At 43.1% G+C, this 21,994-nt stretch overlaps 1 protein-coding gene across 2 annotated transcripts in view; it reads right to left on the bottom strand.

Moving 5' to 3' along the window:
* Nucleotides 1-21,994, bottom strand: part of LOC140525374 (UDP-glucuronosyltransferase 1A6-like) — a 148,061-nt gene that overhangs the window by 111,005 nt on the left and 15,062 nt on the right. The window contains exon 2 of one of the 2 annotated variants that reach the window (XM_072640729.1): nucleotides 19,578-20,420. In XM_072640729.1, coding sequence (XP_072496830.1) covers nucleotides 19,578-20,420 — 843 coding nt within the window. Of the gene's footprint in view, nucleotides 1-19,577; nucleotides 20,499-21,994 lie in introns of those variants that run through there. The other variant, XM_072640739.1, reaches the window with a different exon arrangement.

Genomic DNA, 21,994 nt, shown 5'->3' with positions numbered 1-21,994 from the left:
AAAGCACTTTCTAAAGCTGAACTCTTTACATTCCTACATGGAAAGATACTATGTGTAACTTGAGACTTTTCTCAGTATTTGGGTAGGTGAAGGGATTATACACACACACACACACACACACACACACAGAGCACATGTTGAGTTGAATCAGAAGGAATGATATCTATAAAAAATAAAATTAAGGGGTGAGAGAGGAATATATTGGGACGAGAAAGAGAGAAATGGAATGGGACAAACTATCACTCATAAAAGAGATAAGAAAATTCTTTTTCAATGGAGGAGAAAAGGGAGGGGTGAGGGAAAAAGTGAAGCTTACTCTCTTCACATATGGCTTAAGGAGAGAATAATATGCTCATTCAATTTGGTATGAAAATCTAGCTTACACTATAGGAAAGTAGGGGAGAAGGGGACAAGTGGGGTGAAGGGAGAGCAAATGGGAGAAGGGAGCAATTAGAAGTAAACACTTTGGTGAAGCGACAAGGTCAAATGAGAGAATAGAATAAATGGGGAACAGGGTAGGATGGAGGGAAATATAGTTAGTCTTAGACATCATGTCTATTATGGAAGTCTTGGGCAAAATGATACATATATAGCCTGTATTGAATTACTTGCCTTCTCAGTGGGGATGGGTGGGGAGGGAGGAAGGGAGAGAAGTTGAAATTCAAAGTATTAGAAACGAATGTTGAGAATTCCTATTGCATATAACTGGGAAATAAGAAATACAGGTAATGGGGTATAGAAATCTATCTTGCCCTTCAAGAAAAGAGAGAAGATGAGGATAAGGGAAGGGTGGGGTGTGATAGAAGTGGGGCATATTGAGGCAAGGGGTAATCAGAATGCAAGGTGTTATGGGGTGGGGGGAGGGGTGAGATGGAGAGAAAAATTGGAACTCAAAATTTTGTGGAAATGAATGTTGAAATCTAAAAATAAACAAATAGAACTATTAAAAAAAAAAGAAAGACTCTGGGAAGTAGGTGACATGTAGAGGAGCCAGAACACCTTGATCATATTCCTCGTCCTAGCTTACCACACTGGGCATTTTGGGGACATTCCTCTTGGATGAGACTGGAGACTCTCTTGATTGAGCGGAAATATCCAGCTCCCAGTGGGAGAGTTTGTTTACTCTGTGTATTGTCTGGAAAATTCTAATCCACATAACCTTTCTAATTTCTGTTTGTGGTCAGCTTGAATTAAGATTTATTTGTTATTTACTAAAAAAAATAAAAAAAGAATGAGTGGGTTAAACAACAAATTATAGAAACAATCAACAACTTCTTTCAAGAGAATGACGATGAGACAAGCTGCTAAATTTTATGGGATACTGCAAAAGGAGTTCTTAGGGGAAGTTTCATGTGTTTGAATGCCTACATGAATAAAATTGAGAAAGAGATCAGTGAATTGGGCATGCAGCTGAAAAAGCTAGAAAAAGAACAATTTGAATATCTCCAAGTAAATACCAAATTAGAAATACTGAAAACCAAAGGAGAGATTAACAAAATTGAAATTAAGCAAACTATTGAACTAGTAAATAAAACTAGGAGTTGGTTTTATGAAAAAACCAATAAAATTGATAAACCTTTGGTCAATTCGATTAAAAAAAAGAAAGAAGAAAACCAAATTACCAATATCAAAAATGAAAAGGGTGAACTCACCTCCAATGAGGAGGAAATTAAAACAATAATAAGAAATTACTTTGCCCAACTCTATGCCCATAAATTCAACAATCTAAACGAGATGGATAATTATTTTAAAAGATATAAATTGCCCAGATTAACAAGAGGAAATTGAATACTTAAATAACCCCATCTCAGAAAAAGAAATTGAACAAGCCATCAATGAACTCCCTAGGAAAAATCTACAGGGCCAGATGGATTCACAAGTGAATTCTATCAAACATTTAAAGAACGGTTAATTCCAATACTATATAGACTATTGGGAAAATTGGGGAAGAAGGAGTTCTCTCAAGTTTTTATTATGATACAGATATGGATTTGATACCTAAACCAGGAAGAGGCAAAACAGAGAAATAAAATTATAAACCAATATCTCTAATGAATATAGATATAAAAATTTTAAATAAGATTTTAGCAAAAAGAATACAGCAAATTATCATGAGAACAGTACATTATGATCAGGTAGAATTTATACCAGGAATGCAGGGCTAGTTCAACATTAGGAAAACTAATAACATTATTGATCATATCAACAACAAAACTAACAGAAACCAAATGATTATCTCAACAGATGCAGAAAAAGTTTTTGACAAAACACAACACTCATTCCTATTGAAAACACTGGAGAACATAGGAATAAATGGAACTTTCCATAAAATAACAAGCAGCATCTACCTAAAACCATCAGCAAGCATTATATGCAATGTAAGCTAGACGCATTTCCAATAAGATCAGGGGTGAAACAAGGATGTCCATTATCACCACTATTATTCAATATGGTACTAGAAATGTTGGCTGTAGCAATAAGAGAAGGAGAAGAAATTGAAGGAATTAGAATAGGCAAATAAGAAACTAAGTTATCACTCTTTGCAGATGATATGATGATATACTTAGAGAATCCAAGAAAATCAATTAAAAAAACTACTTGAAATCATAAACAACTGGCAAAGTTGCAGGTTGCAAAATAAACCCACACAAATCTTCTGCATTTCTATATATTACTAACAAAGCCCAATAGCAAGAGACAGAAAGAGAAATTCCACTTAGAGCTATGGTAGACACTATAATATATTTGGGAGTCTACCTGCCAAAACAAACCCAGGGACTATATGAACACAATTACAAACCATTTCTCGCACAAATAAAGTCAGATCTAAGTAAGTGGAAAAACATCAGTTGCTCATGGGTGGGCTGAGCTAGTATAGTAAAAATGTCAATTCTGCCTAAATTAATTTACTTATTCAGTGTCATACCAATCAAACTATCAGATAATTATTTTGTAGAGCTAGAAAAAATAAGATAAAAAATTCATCTGGAAGAACAAAAGGTCCAGAACATCAAGGGAATTAATGAAAAGAAATGCTCAGGAAGGTGACCTAGTCGTACCAGATCTCAAATTGTATTATAAAGCAACAATCATCAAAACCACTTGGCACTGGCTAAGAAACAGAAGGGTAGACCAGTGGAATATGTTATTTACTCAAGACACAGTAGTCAATGAATATAGCAACCTACTGTTTGATAAACTCAAGGACCCCAGCTTCTGGGATAAGAACTCACTGTTTGACAAAAACTGCTGGGAAAACGATAACAGTGTGGCAGAAACTAGGCATAGACCAATGCCTGACACAGTACACAAGAATAAAGTCCAAATGGGTACATGATCTAGGTATAAAGGTATAAAGGTATAAAAACTATAAACAAATTAGTGGAGCAAGGAATAGTGTATTTATCAGATTTATGGAGAAGGGAAGAATTTTTGACTAAACAAGAGACAGAAAACATTATGAAGTGCAAAATGGATAATTTTGATAAATTTTTGCACAAACAAACCCAATGCAACCAAGATTAGGAGGGAAGCAGAAAACTGAGGAAGAATTTTTGTAACTAGTGTCTGTGATGAAGGCCTCATTTCTAAAATATATAGAGTTCTGAGTCAAATGTGCAAGAATACAAGATACAAATCATTCCCCAATTAATAAATGGTCAAAGGATATGAAGAGGCAGTTTTCAGAGGAAGAAATTAAAGATATCTATAGTCATATGAAAAAGTGCTCTAAATTACTATTGATTAGAGAATTGCAAATCAAAACAACTGAGATATCACATCACACCTATCAGATTGGATAACATGACAAAACAGGATCATGAAAAATGTTGAAGAAGATGTGGGAAAATTGGAACACTAATTCATTGTTGGTGGAAGCTGTGAGCTGATCCAACCATTCTGGAGAGCAATTTGGAACTATTCCCAAAGGGCTACAAAAATGTGCATACCCTTTGACCCAACAATATCACTTCCAGGACTGTATCCCCAAGAGATCATAAAAATGGGAAAGGGTCCCACATGTATACAAATATTTATAGCAGCACTCTTTGTGGTGGCCAAAAACTGGAAATCAAGAGGATTCCCATCAACTGGGGAATGCTATATGAATATAATGGAATACTATTGTGCTATAAGAAATGATGGAACAGGAAGACTTCAGAGAGACCTGGAAAGACTTATATGAACTGATGCTGAGTGATAGGAGCAGAACCAGGAGAACAACCACAGTGTGCAAGGATTTTTTTCTGGTAGACTTAGAACCTCATTGCAATGCAAGGACTTAAAAAATTCCCAATGGTCTCTTAAGGCAAAATGCCTTCCATCTCCAGAGAAAGAACTATGGAATTCGATTGCATAATGCAGCAGATCACTTTCTTTTGTGTTATGTTTTGGTTTGTTTTTTGATTTCTCCCATTCATTTTAACTCTTCTATGCAACATGACTAAGGTGAAAATGTATTTAATAGGAATGTATGTGTAGAACCTATATAAAATTGTATGCCTTCTCATGGAGGGAGGGGGGAGGGAGGGAAAGAAGGGGAAAAGAAATCTTAGTTATATGGAAGTGATTGTAGAACACTGAAAACAAATAAAGTAATAAAAAGAAAAAAATTCTGTTACTTGTCTGACACCAACTTTTTAGATGTGTTCCTTCTCTCCCCATGTATCTACCATCCTAGTTCAGACTCTCATCATCTTTCACCTGGACTATCGAATACCTTTATAATATAGAGGCATCTAGGTGGAACCAAGGATAGTGCATTGGACCTGGAGTCAGGAGCATCCAAATTCAAATCTGGCCACAGAAAGACTATTATAGACTGAAGGTGATTTGTTCTAGGACTCTTTTCCTCTAAATTCCTTCGAAAAAACATGTGAATAAGAGAATAATAGCTAACTTCTATGTGGCGTTGTCTAGGCAATCACAAGAACAGAGACCACCTTTCTCAGGTGGCTCTGGGTGGAAAGGAGTCAGCAAAGCAAGGGGAGCCAGAGCATCCAGCAGATGGCACAAGGGAGCTATATCTTCACTTGAGTTGGGTAAAGGTGAAGCCACATCCCAAGTCAGGATTCTTAGGGATATCAGATATGAGTCCTGCCCTTCCTGCAGGACTTTCTCCCTGGAGAGAGATGGTACCAAAGTTCCTGGGGTTTTTGGGTCTCCTTTTCCTCATTTGTAAAAGGAGGAGGTTGGGTCAGGAAACTTCTGAGGTTCCTCCCACTTCCCCTTGGGGGAGTGCCCTCCTCCCTCTAAGTCTATTTCCATATCTCTCCAATGAGGGTGGTGACCCAAAGAAAGGGCACTCGGAGCCTCTGCCTGTCCCAGAGGGCTGAGTGGTGACAATACGTGAGATAACTTATAGGATAGCTGACCACAGTGGGAGATTAAGAGATCAGGGACCAGGAGGCTCCTCCAGGCTCACCTGTCTAGGCTTGTTGAGGCAAAGTGCTTATGTGCCTTTGTTCCCAGGCTTTGTGGGTTTGTTCTCAGTCCCACCCAGAATTCCCACGGCTTCAGCTGCTGGCCCCAACCAGGGCACAAAGTATACTTGCACGTAAGGTCCTATGTTGATTCTTTTGTGGCCCATTTCAGAAATTTTCCCAGGGAACATGGCACCAGGAAATGTCAAGCTCTGCTGCTGAGAGGGCAGAGTCCACCCCTACCCCAAAAACTCAGTTATGGAAAGTGACAGTCTTTGAAGGCTCTGAAGGGAGAGGCATGTTTTTACTGGACTTAAATTAGCTCATCTCTGTCAAATCTTTCCAATGAGTATCTCATTCCAATAAGAACCTATCATGAAAAGCAGTGTAGCACCTTGCAGAGTGAAGAAAGTGAGAGAGTGAGAAAGCCTTAGGTTCAAATATCCCCTCCCCCCCACCCAATGCAGATACTTGCTGGCCTGTCAGCAATGTTAAGTATTGATGGGCAGACAACCAGAGTGCCCCAGGCCACTCCCTAGGACCCCAAGGGGCAGAGCCAGTACCTTCCTGTGTTAATAGGTGTTTTCTCACCTGACTGGGTTATCTGGCAAATAATCTCTTCCTTCTGAGTTTCATCTGTAAAATTGGGGAAAGGGAGGGTTGGACCCTCATCTGTGATCCTGAGTGTTGGACACTGGGGATGCAAAGAGGAAACTCTGCTCTCAAAGGGCTTCTGTTCTACTATAGGCACAGTGATATCCAGAGGAAGATGATAGGTAAACCTCTGGAGGGCAGAGTAGCAGAGAAGAGGGTTACACCCAGGGGGGCAGAGAGTCTAGAGCTGGGCCAGCTAATTTGGCTGGAGAGGATCAGGATCAGAGCTGGGTGCATAGCAGCGTCCAGTGAAGGCCATCTTCCTGGCTGGGTTGTAACTGGGGACATCAGAATGTCCTGATTGTTCCCCTCTCTATGAGGCAGAGGGACCTTGGTTTCACAAAGGCTGTGTCTGGGAAGTTCAAGCTCTGGGGGGGCCCTGGCCTGAAAGGTGTCCTGTACACACATACCTGAGGAGGGATGGTCAGACTAAGTTTGGAGAGCCCCAGTCACTCACAAGGTCCATTACCTACGGCACTGAGGGGGTCAGCTTTGAAGAATAGGGTTCAGACCGTGCCTCAGATTCATCCTGACTGGGAGCCTGGGCAAGCCCTAGGTACAATCCTCAGCTCTCCCTGCTGGGCCCAGAAGCTCAGGAGAGCTCCTTCGTGTGGTCCCAATGACCAAATGAGGCAGCTCTTGGCCTCCTGCTCTCCAGCAGACATGCCATCAAGCCTCAGTCTGCTGCTGAGCTGACCTGGAGAGCTCCTGGCTTACATCTGTCCACCCCAGAGCTTCCTTTCTTACTCAACTCTTGAAGTCTCTGAGGGAGGTGCTGTCCACAGATCAACAAAAGACCTTTGGCTTTGCACATTGGAGCCCTGCTCTTGCGCCTTTGCCAGGGACTCTGTCAGGATATTAGCATCAGCTCTGGATTTAGGGCAAATCTCTGCCCTGAAGAAGGCCACCCATGTAGCCTCAAAGAGATCAGAGACAGGAAGAAAGGCTGAGATACAGAGCAAGTGGGCCCCACTGGGGATAGAGGTCTGGCCCTGGAATCTGGAATACCTGAGTTCAAAGCCAGCCTCAGACACTTACTAGTTGTGTGACCCTGGGCAAGTAACTGGACCACTCTTTGCCTTAGTTTCCACATCTGTAAAATGGTGATATCAATAGCATCTATCTCCCAGGGTTGTCATGAAGCTCAAATGACAGAATGGATGGGAAGCCCTTAACATGATGCCCGGTGCATAGTAGGTGCTGATAAAAATGTTAGAAGCACTATTAATGGTAAATGTGGGGCCAGAGGTGTCCTTTGTGATGTTAAACCTGGCTCTTTGTAGGTGTTTAATAAATGTCTATTGATTGATTGACTGTGAACCTTCAAGTGCTATGTAGATGCTCGCTATTATAAAAAATGGATTCTGCCTTTATTGCAGAGGTGGGGGCATATGGATGCAGGAGTGTGCACACACGGTCAGCTATGGTCTATATGTTGGTTGATTTTGCTGCACTACTTCCCTCCCTCCCATTTTATGTTGTTTTAAGGGACAGTTTACTGAGGAGGGGAGGAGGAAGGAATATATTGAGAAAGGAAATAGCATGTAACAACAAAAAGTATCAACAAAAAGACAATCAACAAAAGAAGTCAACTGTTTCAAGAAAAATTCAGTCAAGAAGGTGGTTTGGGAGAGAGTTTGGACTTTGCAAAACAAGACCCAGTGAAAAGGGAAATGACATGCTGCAGAGCCAGGGTTCTGTAGTGGGGGTGGGGTGGGAGCAAGCAGATGTGGGGGCGGGGGAGGTGGAGGGAGGGGGGAAAGGCAGGGTGGTTCCAGGCTGGGCAGGATTTCCTGGGTGGGGATGGCCAAAAAGAAGAAGAGAGTGGGGAAAAAATTACCCCACTATGGCTTCCCATTTGAACCAAATATTCACTTGTTCACTACAAGTAAATCTCAAAAGTTTCTCCCTGCAGAAGAAGCCTTCTCAGACATGTCCATTCAGGACATCTTCACTTGGGCTGTGGGCTGCACTCCTCCCCCACTCTATCCTATGAATGTCCCCATTAGAAAGGAAGCTCCTTGGGTGTCCCCTCAGTGCAGTCTCTCTCTCCCTCCTCTCCCTCCCTCCCTCTCTCTCTCTCTCTCTCTCTCTCTCTCTCTCTCTCTCTCTCTCTCTCTCTCTCTCTCTCTCTCTCTCTCTCTCTCCCTTTCTCTCTGTCTCTCTCTCTCTATCTCTCCCCCCTCCTCTCTCTCTGTCTCTGTTTGTCTCTGTCTCTCTCTCTCTCTCTTTGTCTCTCTTTCCTCTGTCTCTCTCCTTCTTTCTCTTCTCTCTCTTTCTACATACACACACACACATATGCATAATATCTATGATAATAACCATGCCTCTAAATCATTCTGGTGTTTGTTTTGATTCTGACCAAAGTCATTGGTGGAATCCCCCAGGCCCTTGCTATATCTCCAGCTGATTCTTCTTCACATACCTGCAAAGTGGATCTTAGGCAATTCCCTTCTCACCAGTTACCAAGGAAAAGAAGAGATGGAGATTTGAGCCATGATCTCACAACTATAGCAAACTCCTAGGTAAGAAAACTCCTTCTACCACTGCAGGTTGGTGACTTCTTTGCAATCTGTAGTCTTAGAGAGCTGCCCACAGCCTTGAGAGGTTAAGTGACTTGCCCAGGACCACACAGACACGATGTGTCAGAGACAGAATTAGAAGCCAAGTTCCAAGGCTGGCACACTATGTGGCCTTTCGCCATCAGCACTATCTCTTCTCACAATTCACCTCCTTGAAAAGGTCCAGAATATCAAGGGAACTAATGAAAAGAAATGCTAGGGAAGGTGGCCTAGCCCTATCAGATCTCAAATTGCATTATAAAATAGCAATCATCAAAGCTTGGTACTAGCTAAGAAATAGAGGGGTAGAACAGTGGAATAGGCTAGGTGCTCAAGACACAGTAGTCAATGAATACAGCAATTTGCTGTTTGATAAACCCAAAGACCCCAGTTTCTGGGATAAGAACTCACTGTCTGACAAAAGTTGCTGGGAAAACTGGATAACAGTGTGGTGGAAACTGGCCTAGACCAAGGCCTGACACAGTATATAAGAATAAAGTCCAAATGGATCACGATTTAGGTATAAAAACTGATACTATAAACAAATCAGAGGAGCAAGAAATAGTATTTTTGTCAGATTTATGGAGAATGGAGAAATTTTTGACCAAACAAGAGACAGAAAACATTATGAAATGCAAGATGGATAATTTTGATTATATCAAATTGAAAAGTTTTGCACAAACAAACCCAATGCAACTAAGATTAGGAGGAAAGAAGAAAACTGTGAAAAATTTTTGCAACTAGTGTCTGTGATAAAAGCCACAATACTAAAATATATAGGAAATGAATCAAATGTACAAGAATAGAAGTCATTCCCCAATTGATAAGAGGTCAAAAGATATGAACAAGCAGTTTTCAGAGGAAGAAATTAAAGCTATCTTTATTCATACGAAAAAATGCTCTAAATCCCTATTGATTAGAGAGATGCACATTAAAACAACTCTGAGGTACCACATCACACCTATCAGATTGGTTAACATGACAAAATAGGAAGATGATAAGGGTTGGAGAAGATATGGGAGAGTTGGAACACTAATTCATTGTTGGTGGAGCTGTGAGCTTATCCAACCATTCTGGAGAGCAATTTGGAACTATGCCCAAAGGGCTACAAAATGTGCATAAACTTTGACCTAGCAATATCACTTCTAAGATTATATCCCAAAGAGATCATAAAAATGGGAAAGGGTTCCACATGTACAAAAATATTTATAGCAACTCTCTTTGTGGTGGCCAAGAACTGGAAATCAAGGGGATGCCCATCAGTTGGGAAATGGCTGAATAAATTGTAATATATGAATGCAATGGAATACTATTGTGCTATGTGAAATGATGAACAGGAAGACTTCAGAGAGGCCTGGAAGGACTTATATGAACTGATGCTGAGTGAAAGGAGCAGAACCAGGAGAACTTTGCACACAGAAATAACCACAGAGGGTGAGGAGCTTTTCTGGTAGACTTAGTCCTTCACAGCAATGCAAGGACCTAAAACATCCCCAAAGGACTCTTGAGGCAAAATGCCTTCCACATCCAGAGAAAGAACTATGGAATTGGATCACAGAATGAAGCAGACCATTTCACTTGTGTTTTGTTTTATGGTTTCTCCCATTCATTTTAATTCTTTTTCGCGACATGACTAAGGTGAAAATTTATTTAATAGCAATGTATGTGTAGAACCTATATAAGATTGCATGCCATCTTGGGGAGGGAGTTAGGGGGAGGGGGGAAGAAGAAGGAGGGAGGGGGAAAAACCTAAGTAATTGTAGGAAACTGAAAACAAATAAAATAATTAAACAAACCCCCCCAAATCCCCCCCAAAATCCAATTCACCTCCTTTCTCTGTGTCTTCAGCTTTTCTTACACAATGACAAACCAACCAACCTACCCCATCTCCTCAGCTTCTCTTGAGCTTTTACTTGGAATCATATCTCCCCAAAGTTGGCCAAAGATGGAGGTCCTCATAGACACAAAGAACCAGGACACAAGCTTTCTCCCAGGATCCATCCAGAGAAGCCCATATGGTCAGCTAGCTCTCACCCTCCTCTTCACAGATTCTTTGTCACAGGTCCCAGGTCTGCATCCACCTTGATCCTAACTGTGGGAAAGGGGCTTTGTCTCAACCCATTTCCTCTAAGTCTATGTGTCTGAGTTAGTGCATTTAAAAGCATGATTCTGAGATAGGCTTCATCTACTTCAGCGGACTGCCTACCAAAGGGATGCAGGACTTGAAAAGACCTCCTGGGAGTGGTAAAAAATTCCTTTGGGCCAGTCACAAGCTCATGAACCACTCACCCAGTGGAGTCAGACACAGATTAACTTATTGGTTTGGCCCTTGACACTAATTGACAGGATAGATTAATGATCAGTTAAGACTTAGGATTCCTGCTGAGCTTCACCACCACCCTCACAAGTTAGAGATATAGGAAACATTGGTTCTATTTTACTTGCAAGAAAAGTGAGTCTATGAGAGATGAAATGACCTCCCCTGAGGTGATATGGCTGCTTAGTCTTAGAGGCAAGACTCAAACCCAAGATCCTGACTCAGAGATGAGTGCCCACCCCTTCCCGCCTCCACCACACAGCATGGGATTAAGAGGGAAAGCTGGGAATTCCACAGAAGAAAATTGGTAACATCTTTTTCCTCTCCATCACACCATCATTTCAGTCATAAAGTTTACAAAGAATCTGAGTCTCTCATTAAAAATTGAGTTAAGCATGGGAATGTGGGCTTATCTAAGCTGGGGACCAAGATAAGAACCCTGGAGCCATCAAGTCCAAACCCTGATTTTACACATGAGCAAACTGAGCCCCAGAGAAGCTCAGTGATTAACCCAAGGTCCAGGAAGGAGTAACTAGCCAATAGAAGATGTCATAAAAGAAGAAGACTAGAAAAATCACTCTCCTTTCCTTCTCTAAATCCCATTTCATGGAAGCTGATAAGAAAAAAAGACAGAAGCTCTCTCATGCTGAGCCCCACTTGGGCAGCACTCTGAGCCTTCACCCAACACAGCTGGTGAAGCTGGATAGCAGTCAGGTATTAGCAATCCCCAAAAGTCTTTGCCAGGCACAGCTCTGAGATAAGTGGGAATGGATAATGTGGATACTTGGCTCGAAATCCACTCAACCTGCCTTCCTGTCATCTACTGCTCTCTGCTCAGGGCACTCATGGTAGTCCAACTTATTGCACAAAATATTTTCTTTGTTAAAAAATAACCTGTTTGAACTGCTTGAGGCTGCAGAAAAAGAAATGGATTGCTCTATAGTAATGTGTAGAGGCAATAGTGATGACTGTGAGCCATCCCAGTGCGATGCCATCCTCTTCTTTGGCCTCTGATTGCTACCAAAGGAGGGAAGGGGACTTGATCTCACCCAAAGAGGACACCTGAGAAATGCTTCTTGACTGATTGACCATCACCTAGCAGAGAGCAGCTGGGACATTTGGGGGTTAACATGATCAGACATTAAATCACTTCTCTTCCCTCTATTGCTGCTGAAAGTCTTTTAGAAAACCAGCAAACCAACCAAATGGCTTTTCAAACACAAGTCTAACTGAGCTCTTGGAGATTCTGCTCTGCCTCAGGCTCATAGAGAAGATCTGCTCTCACTGTTCAAGGCTGCCGACATCAAGAGGAAATGGACAGAGTGACCCTGACATTTTGTAAAAGGCTTGATATGAGGGTAGTTGATTGTCTATTACTGACAAATTAGGATGCTAAGGGCTCGCCAATCCAAAGCCTTTTCCTTTTGCCTTTAGTGATTTGCTATATGTCTCCAAGATGGGACCATCCACTCTCAGCCTCCGTGCCTTTACCCAAGTGAAGTTCTTTTCCCCTTCTCACCTCCATCTCTTTGAATCCCTAACTTCCTTCAAAGCATAGCTCAAGGACCTCCACTGACCCAAGATGGTAGAAACCATCACAGCAATTCCCATTTGACCAGTATAAATAGACTGTCAAGTCAGAAACAGGAGAAATGAACAAAAGTAAATTCATCAATTAGGATCATAGGTATAGAGTTAGAAGGGCCTTCAGAAGACACTGAGAAAAGGGAACTGCCACTTGTACTACCTACAGGGTGGGGCCATCACACTCCTCAAATTACTGTGTGAGGAAGGAGACATGGTTCTCAGGCCGTAGAGGCTGGAAAAGGCTCTAAGTTTGATCAAAGGCCTCACTAGGCTTATGACCTCATGGATTCTATAGTTCCCCAACAAAAATCAAATTGTAATTCACCCATATCTGCCCATTTTATAAGACTTGTGTCTGAACATCCTCCCATAAGTTTTCTGTAGCAGTCCACCTCATGTGATAGAGGTCTTCCTTTATTTATTCAGCTGTCTTTCTCTCTCTAACTCTCTATCTATTTTTGTCCATGGTAGTCCATGATCAAAGACTAAGAAAAAATCTGCACCGGAGGTAGCACAATGTAAAGATTATAAGACCCTCTCAGAGATGGACTTCTTGGATATCTCAAAGATAGACAGATTCCAAGTGAAGGAAAAGATCGTCAATATCACTTATCCCTCCCCCCAAAGAAAAACAACCAATCTGCCATCTTTTACTCCTTCAACAAAAAAGATCCTCCCTACACGAAGGGTCTTGAGTCTACGAAGTTAAATGTCATACAAGTGCTGTTCTCAGAGAGCTTACAAACGAATGGTGGAGGTGGGGGAACATGTGACCAATTCGAGTCTTAGAAGACGAAATGCCAAGCCACAGATCGTGGAAGCCAGCTCTCTCCCTTTACCAGTGGGGTCCCCTGAGCTCTGAAGAAGCTAAGTGATTCCTTCAAAGTCCCAGATTTGGGTCATTAAAGAGACCACGGAAGCCTCCTCCTCTCTTTCCTTTCCCCCACATCCTGGAAGTTCCTGTTGAACAAAGAAAGAGCCTGCCTCAGGCAGACTTCTACTCGGGCTGCAGTTCAAGCCTCCAACAAAGACCATGCTGGGCATGACTGGTTGAGGAAACTCGAAAACAAAATCGTATCTCAACAGCCAAATAGCGTCCTGCTTCAAAAGGTCCCTGACGTGCACGTCCCTCTGAAGAAACTCTGAGGCGAGCTTGTCAAAGGCAGAGTGCAAGTAGTGACAGTACCAATGCTCCATGGAGGAGATGAAGACATTGGCCAGCCTCTGTGGGAAGGTTATATGGAAAAGAGTCTGGGGACATAGGCAGGTGGGCTGGGACACTGGGATGAGCTGTAGTGCCCGCTGCTCAGCAGCCCCCTGGGATGAGATAGATGGAAGGAAGCAATAGATGCTTAGCCAGGATCGTCTCACAGCCTGACAGGGGATTGGTGAGGAGGGTGTCAAAGTGCCTCTCTTGCAGGTCCTGGAGGAGCTCAGTGCTCTTGAGCAAACACTCACGTGAAATCTCTGTAAGCTTCACAATTGGCCCTACACTTTGAAAAATCTTGACAAATGCCAGCAGCCATGAGTGCTTCTGGAGATTGGCCAGCACAAAGACCTTCAGGGCTTCACTGAGCTCCTCTTTTGTGTATGGGACCTGGAAGGTTTTAGCAGTGAAGGTGTCCTGGCTCTACATCTGCCAGCTCGTGTGGGGCAGAAGGACCATCACTTCGTGGCCCTTTTGGCTGAGTTGCTCCACAACAGGAAGCAAGCTGAGCCAGTGGCTGCCATCCATGGGCACCACCAGCAGCTTGTCCCCAGTAGCCAAGGCAAGCAATGGCAGGAAGAACTTGAAGACAAGAGACTCCCACTGAAACATTTTCCCTAGAAATGGAGATTCCTGGAGCCCACTGGGCTTAGAGTAAGTGAGACAAAAGAAGCCTAGATTTAGCAGTTAAAGAAGACTTTAAACATTGACCCTGGAGTTACTCATTGATGACCATGGCTCCCTGCAATGTGTTCAGTCAAAGGGAACTGAAGCATCTCACCCTATTTATGATTAGTATTTGCCTGAATGAATGAAACCCCTAAGAACATGGATTTAACATGAGGTGGTGATCCTGTAGCTTCAAGGCCACACGTGGCCCTCCAGTTCCCCACCACTAAATTTTAGTCCAATTACTTATAAGACACAAAAATCCTCCCCCACCCCAACACAGTTCAAAAAACCTTTGTCCATATTAATCTTCAACTCTTCCACTGATGGTGAAGTCCTTGGTATGTATCATTTTTAGATATGTCTAACTGATAGCCAATGCATAGAGCATTGGATTTGGAATCAGGAAAACTCTTCTTCCTGAGTTCAAATCCAGCCTCAGCCACTTACTATCTGTGTGACCCTGGGCAAATCACTTAACTCTATCTTAGTTTCCTCATCTGTAAAATGAACTGGAGAAGGAAATGGCAGACCACTTCAACATTCTTGCTAAGAAAACCCCACATGGGGTCATGAAAAGTCAGACATGACTGAAAACGACTGAACAAAACTATAACACAGCTAAAAAAAATGAGATGCTGATAAATACATGGTAAGGGCAACTAGAGAGAGGAAGAATGGTTAATCATTGATTTCTTTTCTTCCTCCCCCTCCAAAAAATTTCACCTCAAGCTATTCCAGTTTGGCCAAGGAAAGGGGGTGAACATTGTATCCTCTTCCTCTTTCTGCCAAGGCTTCCAAGACTCATACCTCAAACACAGGACTTCAAAAGATCAGTGATAGTTCACAGTCCCTCTAAGCTTGAGAAATTGTCTGAGCTTCTGTGGACAAAAATGTGGGCCTTTCTTCTAACAGGAAGAGATGCTTAATGTCAGTTGATAGGACGATAGATCCAAAGCACGAAAGGACTTCAGCCAGCATCCATCTAATTCCCCCTCCTCTCATTTTACAGATACGGAGAATGAGGCTCAGCCTTCCCTCCATTTAAAGTTACTTGCCCAAAGTCACACAGATAATGAATAGCAGAGTCAATATTCAAATCCAACTCATAGAATCATAGATTTAAAGTTGAAAGGAACAAGAATGAAGTGATCCTTGTCTTCAGGAAGCTCACATCTTATCTGGGAGACAACATGTACACATATAAGTATATCCTGACATATATAAAATATATTTCTATATATGCAAATATATAGAAATATATAAAAGGTCATTTTATTATAGAAGGGAAAGGCTAGTTGTGAAGGTAGGTAATGGTGCTTGAAGGAAATAGCTTTGAAGGGAACTGGAGATGCTAAGGGGCAAAGATGAGGAAGGAGGCCAGACACGCCTAATTACATCCTAATAAACCTCCCTGCCTTGACTCTCCCTTCTGCAATCCAGGGCTTCTTCAACTTTTATCCCTCTCTACCCCTTTTCTCCTGAGAAATTTTTACCCGACTCCAGGTATATATATAGGTATATAAAATAGGTATACAAATCAGACATCTGATGATAAATCATAACAAAATGTATTTCAAAACAATTCTTTGGTATACATGTGATTTTACCATTTATTAAAGATGAAAGCAAATTTGCATACTAATGAAGTGGATGTGCATGCTTATTTTTCCATAAAGAAATAAATCTTGGTGGAATATTGGATACCACAGGACACAGAACATTTTTAACATTTTGCAGAATTGATAGAGATTTTGATTTTCTACTTGTCAATGATGAGAATGCCACCTTGCATAAATACAGAATACAAAATGGCAGAAGTGTGTTTAGGGCCATTTCAGAAGTCATTGGAAATTCTGCCCTAATCCCAGGTCAAAATTCCTTTAAGAATTTTGTCTATACAGTAAAAACACTGCAATTCCTAACGTACAGCAGTTTTGAATCTGAGTCCAGGTGTTTCTGGCAGCATTCAGTTGGCGTTGTGTTGTGACAGTGTGCCTGGTGAGTGCAAAGAGAGCATGTTATGAGCTCAGAACCAAGGCTGAAGGGAAGTGGGGTGATGCACACGGGCAAATCTGCCAGAAATACCTCGGATCCATTATGTGTTTGATTTTGAATTAATTTTTCGTTGTTCTGAGTTCAGAAACCTTTGCAAGATTGTTCGCTACCCCCACACAAGGGGTCAGGACCCAGACTTTAAGAAGTGCTAGTTTAATCTACTGCATCTGCCAAAGGGATTTTAATCAAACTGAGCTCTGAGCATGTCACTCTCCAGCTCAATAAGATGCAGTGTTTCCCCATTATCTATTCACAATAATTCCGGAAAAGTGGGGGATTGCTGAAGCTCTGACGAATGTCTCCATCGTCCCGGAGTCATATCACATTTTTAGTTAAACTGAACAGTTTCCAAAAGGGGCTAAATTTCCCTTTTTCAGATGTGTGGAACTCAAAGGAGATATGATGCCTAGAAGGGATCCGCAAGACCTGAGGGAGACATAGTCAAGAGCGGTCATTCTCAGTCTTTCTTCCTTGCTCAGAGACATAGAGAAGATGGAGCCAGCAGGGACTTGAGAGCCCAACCCATGGACTGGCAGAGCAGGAAGGGACCGAGAGCCCTGGTCACTCCAGGGGGACCCCATCATCCACAGACCTTGCCTCCAAGATTGGCCAAGGAATGAGAGGAGGAAGGCGTGAATCACGGCTTCCATGCCTTGCCAGCCAATGACACAAAAAAGCAAGTTTCACTTGTTTGAGGCTGCAATGGACAGTCAGCTAAGGCATGAGACCCTACACCTCAATTGTGCCTGTATTCGTCAGCACCCACTCCTAAGCCCGAGGGGAATCGGACTCCTTGTTCACAGATGCTCTCCTCACTTGGCCAAAAGGGAAGATCTCCAGAGGGAAGTAAAACAAAATGGTTTGTCTAAGCCACCGGACCAGGATGAGCTGCTGAGTCGCTTTAGGGCAAGCTAACCTTTAGAGACAGGAGGACCTACAAGGGACTTGGAGATCATTCACTCCAACCCCATCATTTTGTTTTAAACAGAGGAGAATTAGGGATCAGAGAGTGGGAGCGACTTGTCCGAGGCCACATAGCTCCTCATCAACCGTAGATTCAGCAGTAGAAGACACAACTTTCTCTGATCTAAATCTCTCATTTTACAGGGGGGGAAACTAAAACTTTGAGAGATTAAGTCATGAGTCCAAGGGATCTAGGTAGTAAATAAAAGAACTGGGATTTGAACCCTGATCCTCTGACACCAAAGCCAGAGCTCTTTCCTTGCTCTGTGTCCAACCCCCTCATTTTATAGAGAAGGAAACTGATGCCCATTTGCCTGTCAGTGGCTAAGCCAGAAACAACCAGTTCTCTTGACTCCTAGGCCAGCCAACTTACTTTGCTTTCATTTATCTCTTCTCTCCTTGTTTCATATTCATGGGATAGATTAATATTGGTAAATCAAAAAGAGAAGTAGCCTGAACCTGGGGAGGTAGTGGCCTGGCTTCAGTGTCTGGACAACTTTGGCTCAATGCTTACCTCTGACCTCTACCAATGGTGTGATCCTGGGCAATGAATGAATAAATGAGAAAATATTTTTGAAGCCCTTATTATATGCCAAACATCATGTACCAGGGATCCAGTAATAAAAGGAGGCAATTCTTGCCCTCAAGAAACATTTATTCTAATTGGAAGACAGCATATAGAGGGGACCAGGGGCTAGGTATTTCACCTGACTGAGAGTACCCCAGGCACCTCTCCAAGGTTCTAAGTTTATATATGTGTTGGTACAAAGAGGGAGGAGCTCCATGCTGCCCCTCAGCCCCTCTACAGCCCCACTCTGTGTCAGATAGAGCAATCTAGTCACTTTTAGGCACTGGGAACAGAGCACAACTAGATCTTTGTTTTTTCTCAGGTTTTCTCTTTCATTAAGTATTGCCTAACCACCAAATTTGGGGTAGCAAGGTGGCAGAGTCAATAAAGTACTGGGCCTGAAGTCAGGAAGACTCCTCTTCCTCTTCCTGGGTTCTGGTCCAGCTTCACACTTACTAGCTGTGTGACCCCAGAAAATTCTCTTCACCCTGTTTGCCTCAGTTTCCTCATCTGTCAAATGAGATGGAGATGGCAAACCACTCTAGTATCTCTACCAAGAAAACCTCACATGGGGTCATGAAAAGTTGAATACAACTGAACAACGCCATCAGTAGGCTGAATGCTTCCTCTTTACTAGCATAGGGATTTCTTTTGCTTGACTGGACTCACTAGTTGAGGGCTGTCATTGGGAATGTATGGACCTATCATCCAGACAAAAGCCTAAGCACAATACTCAAAAGAATATTCAAGCCTGTTGTGCCTCCAGCACGTGATCCACAGAACAGGGAGTTGGATCAGCTTTGAATAGAAGTGCTGGAAATGGCCCTCAACTCCAGGTCAGAGTTGATGGATCCCCGCCTCCAGGATATCCTCTAACGTTGTTTTATGGATGAAAGGAATTCTCAAAATGAAAACTCTCCCAGCCTGCAAAGGAGCCACAGCTCTGCTTAGCAAGTTACCTGGGGATGCTGAGCAGCTAGTCACACAGCCAGGACATATATGTCAGAGGTGAGATTCAAACCCAGGTCTTCCTCCCTCGGAGGGCAGCCCCCTATCCAGCATGCCATGCTCCCTCTCTACTGATTAACGTAAACCTCAACAAATGAAATGACCATTAATCAGATAGAGGGTTGGACTTGGAGTTAAGAAGACCAGGACTCAGACTCTGCCTCTGCTATTTACTAGCTGAATGACTGTAGGTAAATGACTTAACTATGTTCAGCCTTAGTTTCCTCATCTATGTATATAATAGCTCCTCACTCCCAGAGTTGTAAGGATCAAATGAAGAAATATTTGTAAAGTATTTTGCAAACTTCATTAAGTTGTAAGCCCCTTGAAGGTTAAAAGTGCCTTTTACCTCCTTTTGTATTCCCAGAACTTAGCACAGTGCCTGATACACAGTAGGCACTTAATAAATGTTTATTGATTGATCAAAATCTTCCCTATTTTGACCACTACATGATGATGATGATTATTAGGAAATGACTGATACATGCAAACTGAAGGTATTTAGAAAGCCTTCCTCTTCCTCCCAAACCCAGACACTTTGTGCACAGAGAAGATGACTCACCTCGGACAGGGGCTTTGTCTCATGGCAGGTGATGCCACCTACAAACACCATGTTGGGCATAACGGGCTTGGGGTAGTCGAAGACAAAGTCACTTCTCAGCAGCCAGATGGATGTGTGTCCATACAGTTCCTTCAAGGTCATGGGCCTTTGGAGAACATCCCTGGCAAAATCCAAGATGGTTGCGAAGAAAAAAGGGCACAGGGACAGTTCCTGAAGGTGGGCAAAATAGTTCCAGAATCTGTCCATAAAGGTCATGGAGTCTGAGAGTGCGGTGAGTCCTCTTGGGACATAAGAGAGGGGGCTTGGGCTCTGGGTTGCCTCATCTTGGTAATGACAAAAGAGCCCCCGTGTGAAGACCACAGATGGGAGGGAGAAATACTTGGCCAAAATAAAGCCACACATGTCAAAAGGATCAAACAAGATGGCATCGAAGGCACTCTCCTTTATGTATTGCAGCAGCTCAAGGTTTTGAAATAGACTCTTGCAGTTGGAAAAAACATAGTCAAAGAACTTTGTGGTGTTTTGGTTAGCTATCATTAAGAGTAGGCCTTTATTTATATTGTCCCACTGGTTATCAGCAAATCTCAGGAACGCCTTGTTGAGGTCTTCCAAGCTGTAAGAAGGCTTATAGGTTTTCACAGTGTATGGGGCCGATGTTGCCAGCCTCCAGCTCACCTCGGGGATGACTAAGACCACTTCATGTCCTCTCTGATGCAGCTCTTCCACCACCATACCCATGCTGAGCCAGTGGCTCCCATCCATGGGCACCACCAGCAGCTTGCCTGCCTCAGTCAAGCCACCGACCAGCAGGAGAAATGTCCAGAGAGGAAGGAGACCGCCAGGCTGAATGAGAGAAGCCATTAGAGACAGAAGTGCGGAGGAAGCTCCCTGTTCTGTGGGCCTTCTGAGTCCCAGGGAAGCCTAGCAAGGGAAGGGAGTGGAGGGAAAGCTGCCAGAATGAAGGGAGGGTGCCCATCTTACACAATGATGGCATTCGTCAATGATTGACTAATCGCATGTACTAATCAGGGCCCACTGACTGAGCACAAATAGTCTTTAATCATCTAGGAGGAGCACGGTTCAGCCACAAGTTTGCCTTGGGCAAGGCAGATGAATTGGGTAACTGCACCATCGGAGCACCAGCAGGAGACTTCATGTGTTACTTTGAAAAGATCAGACATTTGGAGAGGGCATGGAACCAGCATTGCCCGGTGTGTGTCAGGCAGTCAACAAAGTTTATTAAACACCAACTGTGTGCCAGGCACTGTGCTAAGCCCTGGAGATACGAAGAAAGGCCATAGCCAGCCTTTGTCCTCTCGAACTCACACATGCAAACAATTATGTACAAGCAAGAGAATTTGGAGCTGACCCATGAGGGAGGACAGGAGTATGAAACGAGGTGAGGGAAGGCTTCCTGTAGAAGGTGGGATTTTAACTAGAACCTGACGAAAAACCAGAGAAATGAGGAGGTGGAGTAGCCCGGGAGGGGAGGGTGGGGGATACTTGGCAGATGAAGTATCATGCGTGAAGACCCAGTAAGAAGGCTAGCACAGCAGGATCAAAGTGTATAGGGCAGAGAAAAGGGGCAAGATGATGAGAAAGGGCAGGGGAAGGAGCAGTTAGGTACACTGTTCTGTTACAGAGACATCATCTGGCTGTCTTTATAGGTACGTGAGCACAGGGGTCCCTGCTCGTATTTATGCCTGGGCGTGTATGTGTGTATGAGCTTGGGAGTGGTGGTGGTGTGCACATGTGTGTGTCCTACCAGAACAGTGTCTGTGCTGGTGCTTGTGCGGATGGCTGTGAGGTGTGTGTCTGCCTCATGTGTGTCTAACTGCATGTGTACATCTATGTCTATGTGTGCCTCTGTGTGTGTGTATGCCTGCATCTGCCTGGGCATGTGCCTGTGTTTGTGTGAGAGAGACCCTCAGTCTGGCCAGAGCATCTTCAGCAGGAATTGAGCTCAGTACATCTAGAAATGATTTCAGGCGGAGGGAGGCAGAGGAATATACCAAGCACAGTAAAGGGCAGATGTTTTTCTTAATGTTTTTGGCAGAAAAAAATAGAAAGGAACAGCACTGGGTTGGTCTGGTTAATCTCTCATTCCTGGCAAAGCCAACTGGGCATCGTGGCATGATGGCAGAGTAAATCCTTCCCTCAGACACTTACTAGCTGACCATCAGAAAGTAATTTAACCCTCTCTCTCAGCCTCAGTTTCCTCATCTGCAAGATGGGAGTGGGAGGTGGACTCAGTTTCTCAGGCCTTTTTCAGTTCTGAATCATGAAGTCTATAAACTTCCTCCATGGTAAAAGATAGGCCAAGGTGAAAGTTTACCAGAGTTGTGTGCAAAACCATAGGGTCATGGATGGGGAAGAGACCTTGCCAACAGTCAAGTCAATGAGTGTTGGATCAGGAG

The sequence above is a fragment of the Notamacropus eugenii genome, chromosome 2 (assembly GCF_028372415.1).
Source record: "Notamacropus eugenii isolate mMacEug1 chromosome 2, mMacEug1.pri_v2, whole genome shotgun sequence".
Taxonomy (NCBI): Eukaryota; Metazoa; Chordata; class Mammalia; order Diprotodontia; family Macropodidae; genus Notamacropus; species Notamacropus eugenii.
This window is presented reverse-complemented; position numbering and strand designations above follow the sequence as displayed.